Source organism: Vombatus ursinus, unplaced genomic scaffold (genome assembly GCF_900497805.2).
Source record: "Vombatus ursinus unplaced genomic scaffold, bare-nosed wombat genome assembly UNPS02014874.1, whole genome shotgun sequence".
NCBI classification, from domain to species: domain Eukaryota; kingdom Metazoa; phylum Chordata; class Mammalia; order Diprotodontia; family Vombatidae; genus Vombatus; species Vombatus ursinus.
Window position 1 is genome coordinate 15560716 of NW_020954652.1, and position 26296 is coordinate 15587011.

Genomic DNA, 26296 nt, shown 5'->3' on the forward strand with positions numbered 1-26296 from the left:
ATTTTAATTTTTGCATTAAAAGGCATTCTTCAAAGGGGCTATAACACGCTCTCTCTCTCACACACACACACACACACACACACGTTAAGAACCCCTGCTTTAGTAGGTTTAATAAAGTACAGTAGCCCCCCCCCAAAAAAAAATACCTAATGACTAACCCTGTAGTGATAAACTTAAATTGGGTTTTATAGTCCCTAAAAGAATCTGTACTGTCTAGGACCTATAAGTGTGAATTTACTGACTTCACATTCAGTAGTCCAAGTCACCTCCATAATCATTTGACATCCAAGAGGCATTTATAACCAATAGAATTTCAGAGTGGGTGAAGGTACAAAAATGAAATAAAATATTTCCTCTGATAGAAATTTACTATCCATTTGAAAAAGATTGATGAATTATTTTATAATACTTTTGAATATATTAGTAATAATCTCTGAGGTTAGTGAAGTGTGTAGAACTGAATGACCCCAGAACTTTTAAGTTATGTTTGGGTTTCTTTGTTTTGTTTTGTATAATTTTCCTTCCTCTAATTTCTCTCTGTTTTCAGAATGGCTGCCCATGACAGCCACATCTTTTCTGCTTCTAAAACTGCTGTGTGCTTGGCAAGCAGATAATGAAGCTTTTTCTTTTCTTTTTTTTTTTTTTGTTTAAGAGTTGTATATAAAAGTACAACAGATGCCTCCTAAGTAAAGACCTTTCATTATAATAAAACTGGATTGTCAGAGGTCTTTTTCTTTTTTTTTAATCCTTCCACCCCCACCCCCACCCCGCCCTTCTGTTTGTTTTGTCTTTCTGTCTCTCTCTCTTCCTTGGCTTTTGACAAAACTAAGAGGAAACTTGTTAATGATTTGATGTCTTTAGTTCTAGTATCTACCTGAAGAAACAACATAATCAAAAGGGAAAGTTCTTTGGTCTGAAAAAGAGTGGGTTCTTCTATTATGTTTTTGTTGCTGTTTTTCTTGGATGTATGTGACAGTCTTTAAACTCCTTTTTTTTTTTTTGGACTATACTGGTCACTTAATATTTAGTAACTAGCATTTATACAGCACATTAAGCTTTGAAAAATGTTTTACACATATCTTTCAATCCTTAGGACACTTTAAGATAGATATTATTATTATCATTATCTTACAATTAAGGAACCTCACAAATTAATAACACTTTGAGAAGCCTAATATTGACATGGGGGAGGGGAACCCCTGTATGTGCAAGAGTAAAAGGGATGGATTCTGAGAGCGTATGAATTTGCTGAATAGTGGAATTAATCAGAACTGTGATTGAAAGGGAAATTGTGCCAAAGTATAGAAGAAAATCATTTTCAAAATTCAGAGTCATTAAAGGGGCTTTTAGAATTGTGTAACATTTTACATTTGATTGACCTCAGTTATATCTAATTAAGTGAAGCCCTCTTCTTTTCTCCCTCTCTGCTGTTTCATTTGATGATCTCATCATCTCCCATGGATTCAGTCAGTTTCCATTTTCAGTCTACCTGTTCAACCCTAACCTGTCTGCCAACCTCTAGTCTTTCGTCTCCAAATATGTGTTCCAACATCTCAGACTGGATGTCCCTTAGATATCTTAAACTCAGTGTTCCCCCCAAATCCTCCTCTCTTTGTTTTAACTTTCTTTTTGCTTTCTAGGGTACCACCATCCTTCCAGTCACCCAGATTTGCCTCCTTGGATCCTCACTGTCACACTCTATATCCAATCTGTTTCCAAGGCAAATCGATTTTCTCTTTGTAACCTCTCCTATGTATGCCCCTTCTCTTCTGTGACAGTGCCACCAGTCTGGAGCAGGGCCCCACATTGCAGTAGCCTGATGGCTGATCTCACTGCCAAAATGATCTTCCTAAAATGTAGTTTTGATCATGCCACCTCCATTACCACACATGTGAGTGCACACTTACACATCTCCAGCATTCAAAGCTCCTCATAACTTTCCCTCCACTACTCCCTTTCTAGTTTTCTTATACCTTACCACCTCACCTCCACCCCCCACATATTCTGCAAATCAATGACGCTGGAACTCTCTCCTTCCTCATCTCTGCCTGCAAACTCCCCTGGCTTCCCTTGACTCACTGAAATCCTGCCTTCAGCAAGAAGACTTTCCCTGTCACACTTAATGCTAGCGTCATCCATCTCTGTTCATCTCTGAATGTATCGTGTATCTCTTTTTGTATATAGTTGTTTGCATGTTATCTTCCCCATTAGACTAGAAACTCCTTAAGAACAGAGATTCATCCCCAGTGTCTGATACATATTATATGCTTATTAAATAACAGATTGATAAGATACTATTATAGCCCAGTCATGCTGAATTTGACAAGATTCACATGAGATACTCAGAAGTAAGGGACGAGTACTTTGAAAAAAGTGACTATTAGAAGAGACCTTAAACAGCTGTCTCTGCCAGGTTCTTATTCAGTGTAGAAATACTGTTAGCAGTATCCCTGATGGGTGGTGGCTCATTATATTGTCAGTGGGCATTTCCTCTGCCTGTACATTCTTTATATCACAGAGGATCCCATTACATTTTTAAGCAACTTTTGTTAAATATTTCTTCCCTGTGTGGCACTGCAGTCTGTCTGTTTTTAACTTCCACTTATTGTTCCTGGTTCTGCTATCTAGAATAACTTAGACTAGATCCATTCCTTCTTCCAAAGGTGAGTATTAAAATGTTTGAAGACAGTAATTCTGTCTCATCTAAATGTGTTCTTAATTGAGTCTCCTAGGGCATTTTAAGTAGAAAGGAAGATGACAAGGCTAGTAAAAATCCAGGGAGACGTGAATATAATGTACAGGTTTAGAAAGCCTTATGATTACTGTAGCAAAGTAGTGATAGAACATTGTAACACAATTCCTGAATCTTAAAGGGTTTTAAATGGAAATTTTAATTGATCTAGACAGTAACCTACAAGCCTCAGCACAGCTTTAAGCTTTTTCGTTCAATAGTTACTCATTAATGTCTGACTCTTCATGACCCCATTTGGGGTTTTCTTGGCAAAGATACTGGAGTGATTTGCCATTTCCTTCTCCAGCTCATGCTACAGATGTGGAAGTGAGGCAGAAAGGGTGAAGTTACTTGCCCAGGGTCATACAACTATTAAGTGTCTGAGGCCAGATTTGAACTTGGGTCTTCCTGACTCCAGGCCCAGCACTGTCCCCTGCACCAGTAGCTGTCTGCCTTAAGCTTTAGGAACTTAATTAAAGCTGTGCTGAGACTTGTGGGACATTTTATACACACACACACACACACACACACACACACACACACTCATTTCTATGTTTATATACGTGTGTGTTTGTATATGCACACATGTACACAGAATGTATGTATATCTGCATATGTAGACTGTATGTATATAGGTATGCAGACTTGTATGTGTAGACACACGTATACACATTCTTTGTACATTCTGTGTGTGTTTACATTGTGCCTTTTTTAATCGGTTAACCATTCTGTTTAGTCATTTTATTTTCCATTGCCTAGCTCTTTAGTTTTCTGTTGTTTAACTGTCAATCTCTCTATTTTGAAGGTTCCTCATCGGTCAAGGAGCGCATGTAGGAGCTGTCAATAGTGAAGGTGACACACCTCTAGACATTGCTGAAGAGGAGGCAATGGAGGAGCTGCTTCAACATGAAGTCAGTCGGCAAGGTAATCTAGAGCAGCAGTTCTCGTTTTCCAGAGCTGTTTGTTAAGAAAGTGGAAAGACCACACTATGGCCCTTTGTTCAGAAGGGCCTCAATGTTTTCTTTGCTCTGGAGAGTGTAAATTCCAGTCTAATTTACTAATCATTCCAGAGGAATAATTAGAAAACTGTTTGAAGACAAACTGAGAGGTAGTGTGACTGTAGTCATCCCTTCTTCCTTCTCTGCTGGCTCTAAGTGTATCAACCTATGATTATATAGCTGATGGATTGATTACTAAGGATAAAATCCTTCTATAGTTACTATGCCTAATTACCCAACTAGTAACCGTAATTTGATTAACAATCCTTCATTTTCTTGTACATGTGTAATCTTGAAATTTTTGAGCTCCCTCATTATCCCTGAGTAACTCCTTCCTGTTGATGTTCTTCATCTTGTCTTATCCTTACAAGTAGCAGATTAGTCCAAAAACTAACAGCTCTTTACTGAGCATTAAAAAGTGATTTTTTGAAAAATAAAAATCATTGCATCATTGACCATTTGTGTTATTAAAAGTGATAAGTATATATGCATTCTATTTTGGGTGGCCCTTCATTCTTTTTTATGACAGTTAAGAATTTTCTCAGTGCTGGGGAAAAAACTTTTTAAGTTCATTCTATCATTGATGACACTTTCTAAGTCCTGTTCTAGATTGACAGGTACAGTTACACAATTTACTTCACATAAGTGCCTTTTATTACCTGGAGTTTATAGGGCTATAGAGTAGAGCTCAAACGTCATTCTCCCGGTGGTGGTCCTTATCTTTTTTATTGCCTACATGCCCTGATGAAATTTTGTGCTGATCATAGTAGTGAGTAGGGCAAAATAGTGACTGAGAGATATTGTTGATGGAAAAAGGTTTAAAGACCTACAAAAGATCAGATAAGTAAAATAATTGCTACAAAAGCATGATTATGGTTTTAAAAAATGTATAAAAATGCATTAAAGATCTGAATAAGATACATTTTAGGAGGAATGCTAAGGACAGCACGAGGGTTTTAGGGATTTATTTTGAAGAAGCAGTATTGGGCGAAGGGGTATGCAGCTGATAAATATACATAACAGTGGAGGGAAGGCAGAACTACTCTACTTTTCTTCTATTCTCTTTGTGGAGAACTATTTTTGGACTGGAAATGAGAGAACAAAAAATGGCTTTTAGAGACTTGCAAATTAAAATAAGTAGGAAGATAGTAAGAGCACCTAGTTTTCCTTATTGAGTTTGTCATCAAGCCCTGGAGAACTGCATTCCAGGAATCTGAAAGAATCGGTATTTGTTCTTTTTAAAGGTCGTAGAAGACAAAAGAAATATTGTAAGACTGAAGGACTGATTTTCCAAAAGGCTTGTGTCCATGACTTTTAATTCCCAGCAAAATTCTAAAAGATGTTTTTTTAAAGGAATATTTAGTGAATTTTAAGAAAAAGAATTAGCAGTGACAAAGAAGTATAACTTAATCAGGAACATATCGTACCAGATCGAACCCTTCTTTCTCTTTTTTGACAGTCTTATTAGAATGGTACCTCAGGAGAATACTGTAGAAATACATTACCTAAATTTTAGCAAAGTATTTGACAAAGCCTCTGCAATGCTGTTGGATATGAACAAGTATATATCAAACAATAGCACAATTAAGTAGATTGAGAGTGGATTGAATAACTATATCACAGGCTTGTCATTAATATTTTAGAGTCTTCTGGGATGGAGGTCTCTAATGAAACACCTCAGAAGGGATCTTTGCTTGGTATTAGTCTGTTTATCATTTTAATAATGACTTGGCTAAAGGTAAAGATAACATACTTATCAAGCTTATAGATGAGATAAAGTTATAAATAATAGCTAACTGAACAAGAGTTAAAGGTGTCATATAGCAGCCAAGGTCTTATTCTGCAGTCTGAGTCATTGACACCTCTATCAGGAGGTGGGTGACGTTTTTCATTATGAGTCTCTCAAATTATTGGTTCATCATTTTGTGGCTCAGAGTTCCAGCATCTTTCAGAATTGTCTTTATAATATTTTTATTTTATAAATTGCTCTACTGGGTTCACTCATTGTACTTTACATTGGTTCACACAAGTTCCCCCAGGTTTCTCTGAATCATCCTCTCCATCACTGCTTACAATGCAGTAGGATTCCACTTATATACTGTAACTGTTCAGCCATTCCCCAATTTATGGACACTCCTTTAGAGTTTTTTCTAAGGACTAATCGCTTGTTTAATCTACCCTCCATATTCTTTCTCCTTCTCCCCTTTCCCTCATGTTTCCTTGTTGAGTGAAGTTTATTTCTATACCCAGCCCTTTGTGTTCTTCCCTCCTTTGACCAGGTCGGTTTCTACTTCAAGTTGTTCTGCAAAAGTACAATGTCAGTTTGACTTGTACTTGCATATCCTGAATTCTATGAGATAATTTTCCCTAGCCTTCCTCTTCCTTCCCCTCACCCCCAAATGTATTCTTTTCCCCGCTCCTTTTACATTCTTTTTAGATCATTAAAATATAGAACCACTCCCAGGCCTTCTATCTAACTGGACTCCCTCTATAACCCCTGATGATAATAGGGTTCAGAGGGGACATATGTATCATCTCCCCATGTTAAAATGTAAACAGTTTATTCCTTATTTAGTCTCTTAGGATTGTTTATGTTGACCTTTTTATGTTTCTCTTGAACTTCACAATTTCTATGAAACTATGGTCTTCTCGTCAGAAATACTTAGAAATACTCTATTTCATTGAAGATATGTATCTCCCCCCCCCCCCCCACTCCCACCCTTGGGATTATACTCAGTTTTGCTGGATAAGTTATTCTTGGTTGTAAACCTATATATCCTTCTGGAATATTATATTCCAAGTTCTCTGCTTCTCTTTAGAAGTGTCTGCTAAATTCTATTTGATCTCAGTATTGAGTTCTTTTTGGTGACATAAACTGGAAGCTCTGGATTGTTGCTGTAATTTTCCTGGAAGTTTTCATTTTGGGATTTCTTAACAGATTCTTTCTAATTTAACTTTGTCCTCTGGTTCTTAAAGATCTAGACATTTTTCTCTTTAAGATTTCTGATAGAGAGGCAGCTAGGTGGCATAGTAGACAGAGTACAAGCTGTGGAGTCAGGAAGACCTGAATTCAAATCCGATCTGAGACACTTGACACTTACTAGCTGTGTGACCCCGGGCAAGTCACTGAACCCCATTGCTTAGCAAAACAAACCAAAAAAAAAAAGATTTCTGATATCCAAGACCTAGCAGCAGCTACACTAAAAAACTGCATGTCTTGGAACACTATATATCGAAGAGCAAAAGAACTGGGGTTATGGCCGAAAATATAAAAAAAAAAAAAGACTTTTGGTGAATCATCAGATTGTCAGGATTGTGTTGCAAAAAGACCAGAACTTAATAGAAAATCTGATATACAAAATCCAAGAAAAATATCAGGTAAATATCAAAGATTAATTACAAGGGACTTAGTAAGGACAAATCATTTACTTTTTATACATGGAAATGTAAACTGTATGTCTAAGACTGTCATTAGTAATTGGGTAGTTCGAAAGAAAGAATGGGGTAGAGTTGAGTATGATGTGATTCAAAAAAGCAAAATGGTGTCGGAAAAGGTAATAAGAATAATTATCTCATAAAAATGAGGTACAAGAGGAAGAACTGACACAGAGGAATTAGATGGGGGAGGAAGGCAGGTAGTTCTGGAACCCTACTCTCATTGGGAATGGGTTCAAGAGGGAATAATACATATGTATCTAGAAGGGCAGAAAAGTTTTCTAGATTCAGGAGTAAGAGGGTAAAGGGATAGGGAGGGAGGAGAGGATAAGGGAGGGATAGGGAATAGGATAAGGGGAGGGTGTAGAAGTGTGTGTAGATTAACAGGAATGGACTAAAGAGGGGAAAAACATATATTTAGCAGGGTATAAAAATATTCTAAATTTAGAAAAAAATGAGAGGGTAAGAGGGAATAGGACAGAGGAAGAGGATAAGGGAAGGATTTAGGGGAGGGGTTAGGTTAAGGAACAGGAGGGCAAGGTAGCAGGTAGAAGTAAAGTAGAGGAGTAAGGAGGGATTGGAATAGGGTGAAGAAGGATAGTGAGGAAAATAGGAAGGAGGAAAATATACAACAAGTAATTATAGTTGAGAATGTGAATGGGATGGATTTACCTATAAAATGGAAACTGATAGATTAAAAATTTGAATTCAACAGTGTTGCTTTCAGAAAATGCTATAAAAATGAGAGATAAACATAAAATAAACGTCAGCAGGAGAATTTATTTTGTAAAAAAGCAGGGATAGCAATCTTGATCTCAAAGTTAAAGCTAAAATCAGATTTAATCAAAAAAGAAAAATAGAGAAACTATACTGTCAGCCTTATTAAATCAATAGTTTTAGACCATGTGAAATAACTTCTAGACAGTATTTAAAAAAAAATTTAGAGCATATCTGCCAAAACAGAAACAGGAACTATATGAATATAAACACAGAACAACTTTTATATAAAGTTAGATCTAAATAATTTAAGTAGTATTTATTGTACGTGTGTAGGTAAAGCTAGTGTAATTTTTAAGTGACAGTTTTACCTACCTAATCTTTTTATGTAATGTCATCTCAATTAAATTACTAAAAAATCATCTTACTGAGTGAGTCAGAAAAAATAATAACAGGGTTCATTTGGAAGAGTAGAGGGTCAGGAACTTCAAGGAAACCAGGGGAAAAAGATGTGAAGGAACTAGATTCAGTAGTATGAGACCTTAAACCATATTATAAGATGAGAGTAGCATTGAAGTATAAAATGGATAATTTTTATTATTGTAAATTAATATTTTCCTATATAAATAAAACCTTTATAGCCAAGCATAGAGGAAATACAGAAAATTGGGGAGAAAACTCTCATAGACAATCTCAGATAGAATATGATTGGGTCAGAATTGTTGTGGTTTAGGAAATGATGAGCTGGTGGATTTAGAAAAATATGGAAGGACTTGGATTTATGAAGGAAGATGCTATCCACCTTCAGAGAAAAAGATGACAAGTGGAAATAAGCATAAAACGGTCTTACATATATACATTTGAGTGTATAGGTGCATGTATGTGTATGTTTATGGGGGGGGTTGTGTGTGTGTGCGAGCATGTACTTAATTGTAGCCTTTTCGGGGAGATAAGGAAGGGGGAAAAATAAAGTGCTCAGCAGAGGACAAAAGAAAATATACAAGTAAGCAAAGAAAAGATGGACAGCTTTGAAAATAATGTGTATTTTTCATTTTATGTTTTCTTGAAATGGAAATTTATTGCTTTATATTGAATCCTCTCATATATTCTCTGTATACATGACAATTTTTTTTCTTTCCTCATTTTTTATTTAAGTGTAAAATAAATTTAAAAATTAAAAAAAAAAAGATTTCTGATATCTATTCCCCCATACCTCCTTTTTTTGGTCATGGCTTTTAGATAGTCCAGTGATTCTTATCTTATCTCTTCTTGATTTGTTTTCCAGGTCAGTTGTTTTTTGCTATGATATACCTTATATTTTCTAAAGGCAGCTAAGTTGCTCAAAGGATAGAGTGCTGGACTTGGAGTCGTGAAGACCTGAGTTCAAAAACAAACTGAATACATACTAGTTATGTGAACCTGGGCAAGTCATTTAACCTGTTTCTGCCTCAGTTTTCTCATCTGTAAAATGGGAATAATAATGATAAGCCCTGCCTTTCAAGGTTGTTGTAAGGATCAAGTGAGATAATATTTGTAAAGAGTTTAGTATAGTACATAGCAGATGATTAACAAGTTTCTTCCTTCCTTCCTTCCTTCCTCTCCCTCTCCCTCTCTCCTTCCCTTTTTTATGGCATTAAAAAGATTGGCAAAGACGTGCATGACCAGAAAAGGATGTATGTTCTTCCAAATGCCATTTAACCTATTGGACTCAATAGATTATATTTCTTGATTCATTTGTAATTTCATTAATTAAAAAGCAGGCTTTCATTATATTTTTGTTTCTTAACTGTGACCTAATCATTTGAGTTTACAAAAAGTCATTTCTTTCTTTTGTCTTATTCTTATGCCTGTGAACAAATGAGTGCTACATTCTTTGAAGAATCAGAATTACAGTAGAAAGGTACATGGTAGATTTAAGCAGGCCATGGGGTATTATTCTCTGACTTTTCTGTGAGAAGTAGAATGAAATACACTTCAAGGATGTATATCACCTCAATGTATCGCCAGTCGTAGGTTGAAAATGAAAGACAGCCAGTGAACATCCCAAGGTATTGAAGAACCAGAAGGGCTCCAGTATTCTAGTATATTGTCCATGAAAAGTTAGGTAAAGAGATGGACAAGACTCACACAGAATAAGGAGCCTTCAGCGTCCTGTGATCTGCATTGGTAGAATTAGTATACATACAAGTGAAGGTCAGGCTTCATTATTCCACAACTGTTCATGCCCTCCCTCCCAAAACTACCTAATATTCATTCTGTAGATATTTTGTACATATTGTCTCTTCTGTTAGAATGTAGGGCCTGTGACAATAAGAAGTTTCCCTTTTGGCGTTGTGTCTTCAGTACTTCACACAGTGCTTTACCTGTAGTAAGTGCTGATTGAATAAATGGTCATAGGATTGTGGATTTAGAGTTGGAAGAGACCTCAGCAACCAGCTAGACCAACCCTCTCATTATATAGTTGAAGATACTGTGGCCCATAAGGACTCTATAATTTAGATCATTTATTTAGCTAGTGACTAAGGCAAGCTTTGAACCCAGGCCTTTGTGACAGCAAGAGTTAGAAAGCATTAATTTTCCGTTGTGTGCTAGCCACTATGCTAAGCACTGGGTGTACAAAGAAAGGCAAAAACAATCCATGCTTCCTAGGAGCTAATAGTCTAATATGTTAGTGTGGAAACAACTATGTACAAAGAAGATATGTACAGGAGAAATTGAAGGTCATCTTAGGGGGAAAGCACTAGCGTTAAAGAGAATTTAGAGCATTAATTAAATACTTGCTACATACAAGCGCTGTGCTAAGCACTGTTCTGGCAGTAGAAGTAGAAAACTGAGACATCCCTTGTTGAAGGAGCTGACATTCTAATTGGGGAAGACAACTCCTAAAGTAAAGTTCAGCTTAGCCATGAATGGAAAGACCTGGTGATCTTTAGGTTGCAGTGAGAGGCCAGCCGACAAGGCCAGTTGGTCTATAGCATATATCTCGAGGGTAGATGGCAGTGCCTGGGGATCAGAAGGGTATCAGCAGAACGGGTGGCCAAGCTCAATGAGCTGAACAGAATAGTGAGCAGGGCAGATTGTGAAGCTGTGTGATTGTTCATTTTATCAGAAAGATTGTAACTGGAGACTTCCTTACACATTCAGGAGTAGCCTTTGGGTGGGCAAGGGAGAAGAACAGCCAAGGAGGGAAAGTGGTTCTGAAGGTGACTGGATTCCAGCTGTTGAGAAGTAGGGAATGGACCTCAAGGTCACAGTGAAATTAATCTCAGAGTTCTCTCTAAGGAGTGAGGAAGGATGGACAGTTCATGAGGCATGACAGTATCTGGCTGGGAGAGAAGGGGGGGACGGACAAAGGGGGCCATTAGGAAGGTTAGTCGGACCCGAGGACACATCTTGAGTTCTTGGCAGTACAACCTGCTTCTGCAGGGCCCTGCAGTGCCCTACTGAATTTGATTTCTCAAAGTATTAAGCAGGCATTTGGTTTCATAGATATAATTTCCCACCTTGCTATTTAGAGTGTCTTTTTCATTTTTCTTTCCTAAATGAACTGGATGTAACATAGATATAAGCCTGAGGAGAGGTAGAAAGGAAGGACTAAAAAACCTACTTGCACTAAAATGTTTAATTAGCTCTAAGGGGGGTTGTAATAGAAACATCTGGCATCTCAAGCCAGTTACCCAGAGAAATTTTTGATCCCATTTAAGAGGATGAGATTATTTCCTAGAACCTCTATTGGATTCTTAACTTAGGATCTAAAGTTCTATTAAAGACAATACTTGCATAAAAGTCTGGGAGTAAAACATTATTTAATTTAAAGTATTATTAAACTCAAAATAATTTTTAAAAATATTATCCTTACATATATTTGTTTCAAAAGCTTGCTGTGTGCCAAAACATTAAAATATTTAGAATTATATTTTATTATTTTAATAAAGCTATATATTTTAACGAGTTAATAGAAATTATTGTGATTTGAATATTTTCTAAAACATAGGCTCGTATGACCAAAGCAACCTTCCAACATTTATAATAAAGTTTTATAGGTACTGATGCTTAGTGAAGTGAGCAGAACTAGGAAAACATTGTACACAGTGACAGCAACATTGTGCAATGATCAACTGTGATAGACTCAGCTCTTCTCAGCAATACAGTGATCTAAGACAATTCCAAAAGACTCATGATGAAAAATGCTATCCATATCTAGAGAAAGAACTATGGAGTCTGAATGTAGATCAAAGCATACTATTTTCACTTTCCTTTTTTTTTTCCCATGGGTTTTTCCTTTAGTTCTGTTTCCTATTTCACAACATGAGTAATGTGGAAATATGTTTAACATGATTGCAAATGTACAACCTGTATCAGATTGCTTGCTGTCTTGGGGAAGGAGGGAAGAAGGGAGAAAAATTTGGAACTCAAAATCTCATAGAAAATTAATTTGAAAACTATCTTTCCATGTAATTGGAAAAAAAATACTATTTACCAAAAAATAAGTTTTACATTTGTATTTTAGAATCTAGTTTTGAGGTGTGCTAAATATGCCCCTCAAAAGATGAAGCTACCGACCTAAGTTTTAAAGTGATAATGACAAACATCTCGAGATTATTTTGTGATTTCAACTGAAATATATAGGAAAGTAGCAATCTTGGACTTCAAACCTCATATGCTGATAGTTACAAAAATAGAGGTTGTTACCTATGACATTCATTTTCCAAAGCATGGGAGTAGCCTTTTTATTTTTTCTTTAAAAATTGAAATACACCTTTAAAATGTTTGTTACCAAGTTTTAACTTTAAAACAAACTTTGACAAAGGTTATTATATTATATATATAATAGTATATATTATATAATATATATTATATTCTTATTCTAGTAGTAGAAAATTTCTTGAGATTAGTTCACCCTCTCTTTTTTGCCATGCCTTCTCACCTCCATTCCCCTATACCCGCCAAAACCAAAGGGATTTTTTTCAATCATAGGCAGAAAAGGCCTATATTCTTTTGCTAAGTAGCATCGTGCTTCAAAATAATCATTGGGGAAAAATAGGCTTTTTGTCTTCTTCAGATTGCATTGAACAATATGTATAAGGTTTAGGTTTTTTTGTTTTGTTTTCATATCGAGAGTTAGAGAGTTCAGGTCATACATTCCAACCCCCTTCATTTCGCTGATTAAAAATTTGAAACGTAGAAGGAGTAAGTGACCTGCCTTCACCAAGAAGAACTGAGATTTTCTTTCTTTCTTTTTTTTCTTTTTCTTTTTGGCTAGGCAATGGGGTTAAGTGCTCAGGGTCACACAGCTAGTGAGTGTCAAGTGTCTGAGGCTGGATTTGAACTCAGGTCCTCTTAACTCCAGGGCTGGTGCTCTATCCACTGCACCACCTAGCTTCCCTGAACTGAGATTCTAAATTGAGTTCTCTTCCTCCAGACTAGTACCCAACTCTGCAAACACTGGTCTTTAGGTAGGTAAAACTTTCATTAAGAGTTTACTCTTTGCCAAGCAGCACAGCTCTGAGGAAGGATAAACCAGAAAGGGGGAGTGGAAGAGGCCATGGGGAGAATCATCCTAATGGGGCTGGCGTGTGCTTGGAGGCCTGTTGCCTGGTGAGGTGAGGGGAAGTCCCTATCTCAGTGCAAGGGTCATAGGAAAGAGGCCGTGGGGTTATGGATACAAATAAGTATGAGATATAAACATGAGAAAACGGAGGAACGCTCCAGACAAAGTGGTGTACAAACATTTGTAGAGGATATTCTGTGGGGTAGTTGTAGGAAGAAATCAGGAAATGTTAATGAAGGCAGTGGGAGTGCTAGCTGGAGGTCATTCCTAAGCAGGAAATGGTGATGGGTACTGTGCTCGACTTAGCTTAAAGAACATATTTGGCTTTGGTTTGAAACCAGCCTCAGACACTAACTGACTAAATGACTCTGGGCAAGTTATTTGACTTCGGAGTCTCAGTTTCTTCATCTGCAGAATGAATGGAGTAGACTCAGTGAACCCGTAAGTTCCCTTCCAGCTGTAAATTTATAATCCTGTGTTTTACACAGGCTGAGATGTGGAGAAAATACAGGAGGTAAAAGTGTATGGGGTCATATAGGGGGAAATACTCATTTTACCTTTGAATATGAATTTGAGATGTTAGTGGTATGTCTCAATAGAAAGGTCTCTAAGTTGGAAAAGACATAGAAGACCACCTGGGCCAGCACATATTTGACCAAGGATCCCCAACAAACCTTTGCTTTAAAGGCTTGAAAGACCTCCACAGCCCACTCACTGCCTCATAAGTTTCAGGTAATTCTGTTAGAAAGGCTTTCTTTTTGTCAAACTGAAATCTAACTCTTCCCCACTCCTCATTCTACCACTGCTTTCTGGGTCCAAGCAGGGCTAGTCTTTTGTGACAGCTATTTCAAATTAGCTTTCCTTTGTGTCTCTCCTAGGTCTTCTCCCTGCCAAACATCTACGTTTCCTTTAATCAATCCTAATAGGGCATTAAGGCCTTTCAGTCCTCCTGGCTGTCACAGTATTCCCCGGCTTACCAATATATTTCCATATATGTGATTCCCAAAATTGATCATAATTCTCTGGATATGAGCTGTTCAAGGCAGATTTCAGCAGACCATCCATCATTTTTAAAATCCTGAAATATGAAACTTCTCTTAATGCAGCCTAAAATTTTATTAGCTTTCTTGAGTGCTGTAGCATATTCATCCCTCATGAGTTTCTATCCGCAAGAACCCCAAGCTCTCTTTTACACAAACTGCTGTCTAGCCTCCCCAGGCAAGTGGAAAAGCCAGACTGGAGCTCAGGGTATTAATCAAGAATGGATATGTAGATTTGAGTATTAACTATATCAGTGACCATGAGTAGAAATTGTTTCATTCTTTGTATTTCGAAGAACTACTGGTGCTTTGTACAGTACTTGACACATAGTAGACATTTCATGAATGCATGTTAACTGAAGTCGAAAGAGAAAGAGAGAGAGACAGAGAAGGGGACCAAGGACAGAGCCTTATAGTGAAATCTATGCTCAGTGGGCCAGGGGACTAAGATGATGTATTAGGTAAGCCAATTAAGAAGTAGTAGTCTGATTGGATGAGAAATAAGCTGAGGGAAGAGAGAGTATCAAAAAGAAGGGATTGGTCATATCAGATGCTGGAGAAAAATCAGGAAGAAGACTGTGATTTTAAAGATTTAATCAGTGACACTTGAGAAGTTTGAGTAGAGTAGAAGGTTTGGAGTAGTTCGAGGAATGACTAGTTGAGTATAAACTTTTCTCAGAGTCTAATTTAGAGAGAACTATAGCTTGAAGGAGATGGCACAAAAATAGGAGGATTTTTTTTCTCTGTGGAAGGAGACTCAAACACGATTAGGACAAGGAAAATGAGCCAGTAGAGAGAGTGAGAATTAATATGAGAAAATATGAGATGGAATGAGGCCCTGGAGAAAAGGAAAGGTGAGTTAACCCTATTTAAGGTTAGTCATTGTATCTACTGAGATTAGAGGATGAGGAGAGACATTAGGTTGGAGAGAGAAGGTAAAAGAGCCAATGATAGTACAACAGTATCATCTTCCACTGTGTGACTTGTTCCACCACAACCTCACCCTCTGAGTTCTGTGAGATGATATCCTACTTTTCCTTATGTCTTACATTGCTCTTCTGTCTACTTCACTTGATTGGCTTTTCTTCAGGACAGTCTTAATCCCTTGAGGCCAAATTATTTGTTCTTAGGGAGAGAATAATGTATATATTATTTGCATGAAAGAAAATTCAAATATCTGTCAAGTATCTACAAAGTGAAAGATACTACTGCTAGGTATTTGAAATATGAAGGAAAAATTATATAGAAACATTGTATAATAAGACTGGGAGATAAGATCCATACATATTATAATACTAAATAAAAGTACAGTAATTGTAAATGGGAGATCCTAGAATAAGATTCCTTTGAGAAAAGCTAGATCGGGTTAGATTGTCATCTATTCAATAAACGTAACAAATAACAAAATTAAAAATATTTCAATATCACTAATTAGAAGAGAAAGAAAGGTGGTGAGGGGATGGAAGTCAACTACAACAAGCATGCAGACAAATACAGGACAGAGGCAAGATAATTAATGGCCAGGAAAATGGTCATGCAATGCCAAAAAATACAAAAATCAGAGTTTTTTGACTTGGAGTATGTTGGATATACAAAAGCAAATAACAGTGAATATGTAATCAAGATGTGGAACTGGAGTTTGGGAGGATGGTCAGGGCTGGAAATTTGAGGCACATTTGGTGCTCATAGAAGTCACAAGAATGTTCCAAGAAAAGAACAGAGGATTAAGAAGTGTTTCCGGGAAAATCATAAGAGATAGGGGAGGGGATGGTGAAGACCATGAAGTGAGGTAGCCAGAAGGAGCAATAAGAGGCTTCTTATGAGGAAAATTAGTTTTTGTCAGAGAAGGCCAAAGGTGGAGAGGAATGGAGAGAAAGAGATGATAACACTGTCCTCTAAATAATTCTGCAATACCGCTGAACACCCACTTGTTGGTAAATTGCCAATTTGATTCCTCTTAAGCTTGAGACATTTTGGGAGTTTATTTTAGCATAAAAATTTTGATTAATGTAAGCAAAATTATATATCATTCTTTCCTTCCTCCCACTTGCTTTAGGGGTCGATATAGAGGCAGCCCGTAAGGAAGAAGAACGGATAATGCTTCGGGATGCAAGACAGTGGCTCAATAGTGGCCACATCAGTGATGTTAGGCATGCAAAGTCTGGTGGTACTGCACTCCACGTAGCAGCTGCTAAAGGCTATACAGAGGTTTTAAAGTAAGTAATGTTTCCTTAACAGTGGGGCATTTTTTTTTCTTATGCTAAAAATGCTTTCATCTTCTTATTACTCTATCTTGAGATTCCCAGATATTGTTCTCTCTCTTCCCCCAGTTGTTGTTCTGAAGAAACTCTTTAAAGGTTATTTAATGTCCATTTTTTTTCAAGTTGGAGAACAAATTTGTTTTGATGTGACTTTTTTTCTGAAATTTATGCACACACACACACGTGTGTGTGTGTGTGATTTCTTAGTTTCCAGTTAAGTTTTTCTAGTGTGTTTTTGGTCTTTTTAAAATAAGATGAAAGTCACTTAATAGTAAGAACAAAAATCTATCAGGATAGGAAATTTCTACTGAATTTCATGATAAGGTTCACAGAGTGACACTTGAACTATTGTTTTTAGCTTTATCAGACAAAAGAGCTAACTATTATGTAAAGGTGTAAGACATTTCTGATGGGCTTAATGAATTTAGGAAATTATTGATTGATCTTTACAATGTTCATGTACTATGGACATTAGGTATTTTTCCCATTTTACAAATAAGAAACCTGAAACTCAGTTTTTACTTAAGTCTCTACAGGAAGCCTGTAGCAGAGCTTACAGTAAACAGTGGTTTCTTGATTAAGAAATCCTTGAGAATGAAACTTATAAAGTCAGTCACATTTACAATACTAATAAATCCTGTGAAGCAGAGCCATCTACAGCTTCATGACAGAAATAATTCATCCCACAGATTCTGCTTATATCTGCTCAACTGAAGGTAGAGTTGGATATCCCTCTACCAAATTTCTCTATTGCTTCCTTTCTGTTCTCTTTTCTTTCTTTGGAAATTCAAATCTCCTGCATTTAACATATCCATTGCTCTTCTTGTCCTTTTACCAGCTTCTCTTATCAAAAAGAGGATTCGGGTCCATACATTGTCCTAGTTGTAGATCGTTCCAAGGCTTTTTGACCTTACTGTTTTTCTAGACTATTGCAGTAGCCTCTTCCTTGTACCCTTCTTTCCAAGGCCCTCTCTTCCCTACTTCACCTTGCCTTTACTCTTGTCCTGCCTTCCCATAGACACATACTTTATGTTTTCTGATGTGGATGATCTTGTTTTAGTTAATATTTAGTGGGTTTTTGTACTTTAACCTTCCTTCTGGTATATGCTTCTACGTCTTATGTGATTTTTACCTCTACTTGTGGAATTCCCAACAAAGAAATGTCTTGAAATGTGACTTACTGGGTTTGTTTTTGTCACTTGATGTTTGTTTGGTTGTAGTAAGAGATAGGAAGTTACTCAGTAATCTCGTAGTCTTTTGTTAAGCACCTATTTGAAAGTGCTTTCTTAGGCCATAAATTAAGTTCTTGAAATGTAAATGAAGGGTTATACATTAGATATCACTGCCACCTCCTGTAGGTAAAAAGAAGGACTTCTCAAGCTCACAGCATGGAAAGTGAGGTAAAGGTTCATCAGTTTTCTTTATCATTATTATTATTATTAAATTGTTTAGTGTTTGTGTGTTGGGCTGTGCTACCTGCAAGTTATAGGCCTGTTCTTTGCCTTCTAGGAGCTTAACATTCTAAATACAGGTAAGAGTGATGCCTATGTACAGTTAAAGGGCATGCTAACAATTTTTGCAACTCTGCAAATTATTACTGATATTCTAGTAATGTTGGTTAGAATCTCTTGCTTTCTACTGCTGCTCTAAAGTGAAATCAAGATCCTTTCATATTTTTAAAAACTTTATGAAGAACTTGTCATTTTCCCTCCAAAAATTTCATGTGTAAAATAAAATATAATCCTAAAGGCAACTCTGTAGTATGATATAACCCTTTTTCTGTTACCCTGTTACCACACCAAATCTTTTTTTTTTTAAAGTATATACTCCAACATGTATTTAACATGTAAAATAAAATTTGTTATTTTTCAGTCATGTCTGACTCTGTGACCTCATTTGAGGTTTTCTTGGCAGAGATACTAGAGTGGTTTGACATTTTCTTCTCCAGCTCATTTTACAGATGAGAAATTGAGGCAAACAGGGTTAAGTGATTTGCCCAGAGTTACACATCTACTAAGTGTCTGAGGCCAGATTTGAACTCAGGAAGATGAGTCTTCCTGACTCCAGGCCTGGCACTGTATCCACTGTACCAGCTAGCTGCCCTGTGACAATTGTTTAGTATATAGAACATAATATATATTTGTATATAATCAATAGTAAATAATTACAAATAAAATTTGCGCTCTAATAAATAATTGTTTGGACACTCAAGGAAGCATACTACCTTAAATCAGATTTATGGGCAGATTGGTTCAGTAGTTGGTTCAGACTAGGAAAACTAGATTCACCCTATGAAAATTCTCATATAAAAATAATAGTAATAATAAAATTTTTCATACTAAACTTGCATATCAGACCTAATAGACAATGAAAATGAAATTATACCTACTGTAGGATAGTATTTCCTTTTGTTAATTTAGGATCTGTTCTTCCAGAGTTTTCTTTTAACCGATTTCTACCTGTCCCAGTTTAGATATCATAGGAGAAAATGTTGAAATATGAAAAGCAAAATAGTTAACCCTATCCTGTTGCCCGACTTTTACTTAATGTGCATGAAATCAGACCGATGAGTAGCTTTGCAAATTGCCAAAGTTAACTTACTGCCTAGCTAATTTGTTATATAATCTCTTCAGACTCTTACTACAGGCAGGCTATGATGTAAATATTAAAGATTATGATGGTTGGACACCTCTTCATGCTGCAGCTCACTGGGGTAAAGAAGAAGCCTGTCGAATTTTAGTGGACAATCTTTGCGATATGGAGATGATCAACAAAGTGGTAAGCTATTGAAACATGTACACATGTTTTAGTGTAAGAAATATAATTATAGCCTCTCAAGTGATATACAAAAATACATTGGTAGTTTAATTCATTTTTATGTTGTACTTTTGGAATTAATAATCATAGATATTTAGCCTTTTTTTGGTAGGGAAGGTAAGTTTCCTAATTTTGTATTTATTTCAAGTGCCTTTTGTTATCTTCTTTCTGAAGAAAAAGAAACATTATTTTGAGAATGATGTTCATGATTTCTGGTAGGCCCACTAATCCTATGGCTTAAGAAATGAAGTTAGGAGATTTGGGTTTGTTTGTTTTTTACAGTTGTTATATGAACATAGCAATTAATAAGTGATTTTTTTTCATCCATTCTTCATCATTAACTGTCACCATCAATTCTCAAATTGTTCCTTATTTAGAATGGATTTAATAGATATTAAAATAAAATTTACATTTCACTGTTGCCATGTTTTTTTTTACTAATTGGGGCACAGACATTTTTACCTATACGTAAACAGATGAACGTACATGTTTTAGCATTGATGCTTTCTAATGGGCATTATTACTAGTTCTAGTTAGTAGGTAGTAAACTAAAATAGCTTAGCTGAGTGAACACTTACTCATTGTAGTTGCACTCTACTACTAGTAACCACTTACTAGTGATAGAACCTTAGACCAATCAGTTAGCATTTCTAAGCCTCATTTGCTACATTTTAAAAAACAAATATCAAATATCTACCAGTTTAATTTTAAGAGTGGTCTTGAAGCTCAGATGTGAAAATATATATGCAGGTGTTATAAAAATATTAGAATAGGTATTACTGTTTATATTATAGGCCTCATGGGTACTACCTTACTACCTTAAATCAGATTTGTGGACAGATTATTCAGTAGTTGGAGAACACAACTGCTCCTTCCCTCTCTACATTCTGGCTGCTGTGGATGAGATCTCCTGTGTATACATGTATGTGTGGGTGTGTCTCTATCTGGTTTGGAGTCTGTCTCTCTTAAGTTGATCTCCCTCTAATAATGGTGGTGTTTTTTCTGTAGCTCATGGAAATTTTTCAGAGATATCACATATATTTTTAATTTGCCACTTAGGATCTATCGACACTACCCCCGCCCCCGACCCAAAACACACACATGCACACATATTTATTTAGAGCCTTTTATTTAGCTCCCTTCTAAGGTTGCAGGCTCTTATCTTGTCTTAATCTCCTTGCTTCCACATCGTTGAAGAAAACATGACATTTGAACTATGTTTCTACTAGCTCCCTTTTTTGTATACCTTCATGCTGGTGTCAGTGTCAACAGCTGTTGTGTTCTGAGATATGTACTTTGAACATGTAACTAATTCGCTATTTACTGAATTGAACTGAACTGACTTTGATTCCCCAGCTTTCAAAATAGGAATTGCCCTTTCTGCTGCAATGACAGAGTAGGAATGACTCAGCAGACACACGTTACCATCTCTTGCTTTTCCCTATCCCCGACAGTGCCACTTGAAGAGTTGCTCATCCACTAGTGGAGGGTAGAATCCTTGCAGGTTCTGGAAGAGAGCTTTGGGGATGTTCTCACTTAGAATTGTACAGATGTCCCAAACATTTTCTTTAGGTAATGTGAGACATGGAGAATTGCAGGGAATTGTCAGGATATTTTAGAAGAGTCACAGAAAGACAAAGTCGAACATCACACTGTTCTGTAATGATAGTTTACTTAACTCAGCAACTGCTTATTAAGCACATATTATGTGTACAGCATGGTGCTTGGCATTGAGGATTGAGAGATTTAAGAGACATAGCTAGCAGCTGCCTTCAAGGAGTTTGCGGTCCATAACACCCTTCTATCCACCTAGATAAATGTAACTAGTTCAAAAGCCTCTGCACATCATCTCAGAAAACTACTTAATTACTAGTGGATTAATAATATCAATCATTTAGTATAACTGGGAATAGTAATAACTTACTTTATGTAGTGTTTTAAGGTTTACAAAGGAGTTCCTCACAGCTCTTTGAGGTGGATGGTCCTAATTATTATTATCTCCATTTTATAGAGAAAATTGAGGAACATAGAAGTTAGAACCATTGTGTGACAGATTAATTTGTCTTTTTGTTTAGTCAGCATTATGGCCTTCTTAAGTCGCCAGATTCTGTTTTTATTTACTTTTTAATCACTTAAGTTTTTTAAATTTCATTGGACTTTATTCTCGTCTTTAAAGATAACTTTGTATTATAACAATAACATCTTATGTTTCCATAGAACTCTATAGTAATCAAAACATAAATCATTTTTTGTTGTGTCAAGATAAGCTCATCATTTGATGTTGCAAATGAATTTGCAGTTTTTCTTCTATACTTCTATAATAATTTAGTAAAGTTTTTTTTGTCATGGTTATTTTTTAAATTATGTAGACTCTGAAAAGTTTATATAAATGTTTCAACAGCAACAAAAGTAATAGCTATGGGGAACATGATTTTCAGAAACCATTTAAAAAAAAAAGAAAAAGAAAAACCATGTATTGTAAGATTTACAAATCATTTCTTCCTGACTCCTATATGTAAATGGAAAAAAGTTATATTTTGTTTTTAAATATTTGGAAAACTTTTGCCTGTTTTGGGTTTCCTTAATAATGGATTTTCATAACTTTAATGTCTTATACATGTGTAACTTTAAAGCTATGATATCACAGTTGATTATTTTTATATTTTAATAAATAGAATTATTTTACTGTGATGCACCTAGAATATTACTATCCCATTTTGCTACAAATTTTTGTTTTTACTCATAATCAAATTATGCAACAGTGCATGGGCATTTTTATGGTGTCATAAAGAGTTAAATTAATTGCAGCATTATTTTGTTCATACTATTACTGGACATAAGGAATTTTATTTCTTTTAAAAGAAAATCATTCCTCTTTTCTTTAGAGGTGTTATATTTAGAGATCTGATTCTGCGTCTAACTCTGTCACCTGCTGGCACTGTACCCTTGGGCAAGTCCCTAATGGAGCCAGAAGTGTATAATACCTGTGTTGCTCACTATTGTTGTGACAAGATGAATTTGATTATGTATTTGAAAACTCTTTGAAAAGGTGCTAGGCTGTATACAAATGTGAGACTATTAAGAATAAATGAATAAGGGGCATCCAGGTGGTGCAGTGGATAGAGCTCTGGCCCTGGAGTCAGGAAGACCTGAGTTCAAATGTGGCCTCAGACACTTGACACTTACTAGCTGTGTGGCCCTAGGGCAAGTCTTTTAACCCTGGTTGCCTCAACAAAAAGCAAAAAAAAAAAAATCAATAGTAATAAATGATAAAAAGAATAAATTTATAAAATAGTTAGACTGTGTAGAATGAGACCTGTCACATATAATGTTACGTATTTAGACAGAATTTCTTTTAAGTAGTCTCATCTTTAAGATGGCATATCAACATAATAGTTGATTATGTAATTCTCATCTGTTCTATCCAGGCCACTTATATATCCTTCTGGCCCATCTTCCCAATAGCCTTGAGTATTAGTGATTGACATAGTGTGATTCCTTTAACACACTGTTTAATTAGAAGAGCAGAGGAACCTTAAAAGGTGGTTAGAATCACATGATGTGTGTAATTTGGCGACTACTAGGTTTATAAGTGTCCTGTAGACTGTTTAGAGTGCATGTCTGGGCTAACAGGTTAAATTGATAGGTTTGATTTTTATGTGTTCACAGCCTGCATTTTACTCTAGTTTTTATTCTCTGTCAGCTGCTGTTTGCAAAGTAGACTCATTTGTCGAGGGAGAAAGTGAAAAGAAAGGTTAGTAAGGGGATCACGTTTCTTATCCTTAAAAAGGAAAATTCCTAGTAAATAAAACAATTCCCTCCTATTTAATTGCTGCTAAAATTATCAAGATTTATTTATTTTATTTTTGAATAGGAATGTTGACAGATGCTTCAAACTCTATTATTAGTGGTAATGTAAAAATTCCATTGGATCCTGGGGATTAGGGACTGTGGGTTCTGGTTCAGATTCAGTTACAGTTTGGCCTTGAAAAGGTCTCTGGACCTCATTTTCCCCATCTGTAAAACAAGGAAATTAGACTAGATGATCTCTAAGGCTCTGACAACTTTGGAATATTCAGATTCTAATTCTGTTAACTATTTTGCACAAATAATCCGTTTCTTTTACCAAGCTCTTTACAAAGCCAAATTTGAAAAAGAATAACTCTGATCAGAGTTTTCGAATCAAAGCTGCTTTAAAAAGCATTCTTTTGTAGCACTGAACCTATGGAGGCAATGTAGAGTAACCAGTAAGTCAGAGGGAAAACATTTAGATTTATTTAGGATATTATTTAGATTGTCTAGGATAACTATAGGCCCAAATTGAAATTTTCGATTCGATCAATATTCATTCCATTTATGTGGGAACTACCTTTGACTTTCAATACTAGAAACTAAGAAAGAAACAAATTTCTTACTTCAGCCAACACTTTTCTTGCACTGAGCCAAGAGAGGAAGGGGAAATACTGGTTAGACCAGTAAGCTCATCTGGCACAACAAAATTCAAGAGCAATTTTATAGGTGAAATTTGCAAAAGATAGGGGCAACTAGGTAGCACAGTAGATAGAGCTCTGGCTTTGGAGTCAGGAGGATCTGCATTCAAATCCGGCCTCAAACACTTGACACTTACTAGCAGTGTGACCCTGAGCAAGTCACTTAACCTCGATTGCCTCACCAAATAGCCAAAAAAAAGGTATTTTGAGGTAGCTAGTGGCACAGTGGATAGTGCATGGGCCCTGGACCTGAGTTCAAATCCAGCCTCAGACACTTGACATTAGCTGTGTGAGTCACTTAATCCCATTGCCAAGCAGAAAAAAAGAAAGAAATTTGCAAAAGAGCTTTTTGGTATGTATAGGTAAGTTCCCTTTAACCCAAACTCATTTTTTACATCTTTTTTTCGATACAGATATTTGCATGTTTAGGAGTAAAGATAGAATGTTGCTTTTATGAAGTATAAGCAGAAAATTTAATTTACAGTTTGAGATGTATTTATACATACCCTGACTGACCACAACAGGAGGTATATGTCCTTTCCTCCATAAGGTGCTAATATCCTGTTCTTTAAGTAAAATTAAAGACCAGAAACCTTTTCTTTGAAAAGATCAGTTACTATTGAAGCATACATTTATAAATTTACATTAATTTAATTTTGGGGCTTTCCAGTTAGTCACATTCTGATTATAATTTGCATTTTCTGTGTCTCTGAAGCTTGAAGTGATTTTTCATATGGTATTGTTTTCCATATGAAAAAGAATTGATTCTGAGACTTAATCATGTCTTTGTCAATATATAGCACTTTTCCTTGTACAGCATATCACTTTTCTTAAAGAATGAATTTTTGTCATTCTGGAAACTTGTATTTGTGAGTCTGCAAATAGGGACAATGCAGGATAGCAAAAGGAAGTATTACTTTTTGGTCAGTGAACAGATACAGAATGATAGATGCTCCTCTGAATATTTTTTAAACCTTGATGAGTTATGGTTTCTGAGGCTATAGATTATTTAAAAAGGTGAAGAATAGGGCAGTCCTGCTAATTGCCCCGTAACTGCTGTGAATTGCATTTTTTAGAAATTTCATTTTTAAGCCTGTTGTGGCTTTGGCACTTTGCTATAAAATAGGTATGCGTGCTCTCTTCCTTGCCCAGCCACACCAATACAGAAAATAAAAGCGAAAGAGAGAGAGAGAGAAAGAGAAAGGAAGAAAGAAAGAAATCTGTCTACATACCAAATAGATGTAGCAGGTGTTGAGTGGGAATAAGAGTGAGGTATAGGAGGTTGGCTTCTCCCATATATAGGATTGTAGCTGGGCAAACAGCCCCTGCAGACACACAATTCTTGGATGTTTACTCAAGCACGTGGGTGGTTTTTGGTATAATTATAAAGAAAATGAATGTTACACTATGTTAACTTAAAAAAAAAAACTTTTAAAAAATTTCCCTACGTAGGGTCAGACTGCCTTTGATGTAGCAGATGAAGACATTCTAGGATATTTAGAAGAACTGCAAAAGAAACAAAATCTGGTATGTTTAAGAATTATATAAAACACATAGATAATTGCTTGGTTTTTGACTTTAAATAGTAGCAATTTTCCTTTCTATTGGTGTTTTCTTGTGTCTCTGTTAAGCTCTTCCTGACAGTCATTTGGCCCCAGTCAGGAAAAGGTTATCAAGGGTTTTTTGTTTTTTTCTGGGTAAATTGAGCATTTTGACTCTGTTGCTTAATGTGTCAATATGGCTAGAAGTAAGTAGGAGCTTCTTACTACCTCTGGCTTCTTTTAAAAAACAAACAACCTAACACCTGGTTTTATTAATATTCTTTGACCAAAATACCCATCATTTACTTTTTCATGCTTATCTAAGTGGGAAACCATGGCTATTAAATGGAACAAAACGTAAAGAATAACTAGGTAGTTGAATCGAGCTCTGTGTGTCCTTGAAAACTGTCCACTTTGTCACTGTTTCCTCTCCCTCAGTCCCCATGTTTCAGGTAAAATAGGTCCTTTTTAAAGAAAATGACTGAGACTGATAGGTCGTGTGCATAATAATACATGTAACTCTACATGTTGCTGCTTCATGTCATTTGGAAAGTAATTTTTTTCCACTCATCATTTTATGAAAGCTCCATAGTGAAAAGCGAGATAAGAAGTCTCCACTAATCGAGTCTACGGCAAATATGGATAACAACCAATCACAAAAAGCATTTAAAAAGTAAGTAAAATATTTAAATGACCTTCATTATAGTTGGGGGAG

The 26296-nt window shown here is 36.0% G+C and overlaps 1 protein-coding gene across 5 annotated transcripts in view; it reads left to right on the plus strand.

Annotated features, from left to right (window-relative positions):
- Positions 1-26296, plus strand: part of PPP1R12A (protein phosphatase 1 regulatory subunit 12A) — a 182613-nt gene that overhangs the window by 89197 nt on the left and 67120 nt on the right. For all 5 annotated transcript variants that reach the window (XM_027842495.1, XM_027842494.1, XM_027842491.1 and 2 more), the window contains exons 3-7: positions 3537-3655; positions 16529-16688; positions 19367-19511; positions 25493-25567; positions 26166-26254. In XM_027842495.1, the coding sequence (XP_027698296.1) occupies positions 3537-3655; positions 16529-16688; positions 19367-19511; positions 25493-25567; positions 26166-26254 (588 nt within the window). The remainder of the gene's footprint in view (positions 1-3536; positions 3656-16528; positions 16689-19366; positions 19512-25492; positions 25568-26165; positions 26255-26296) is intronic.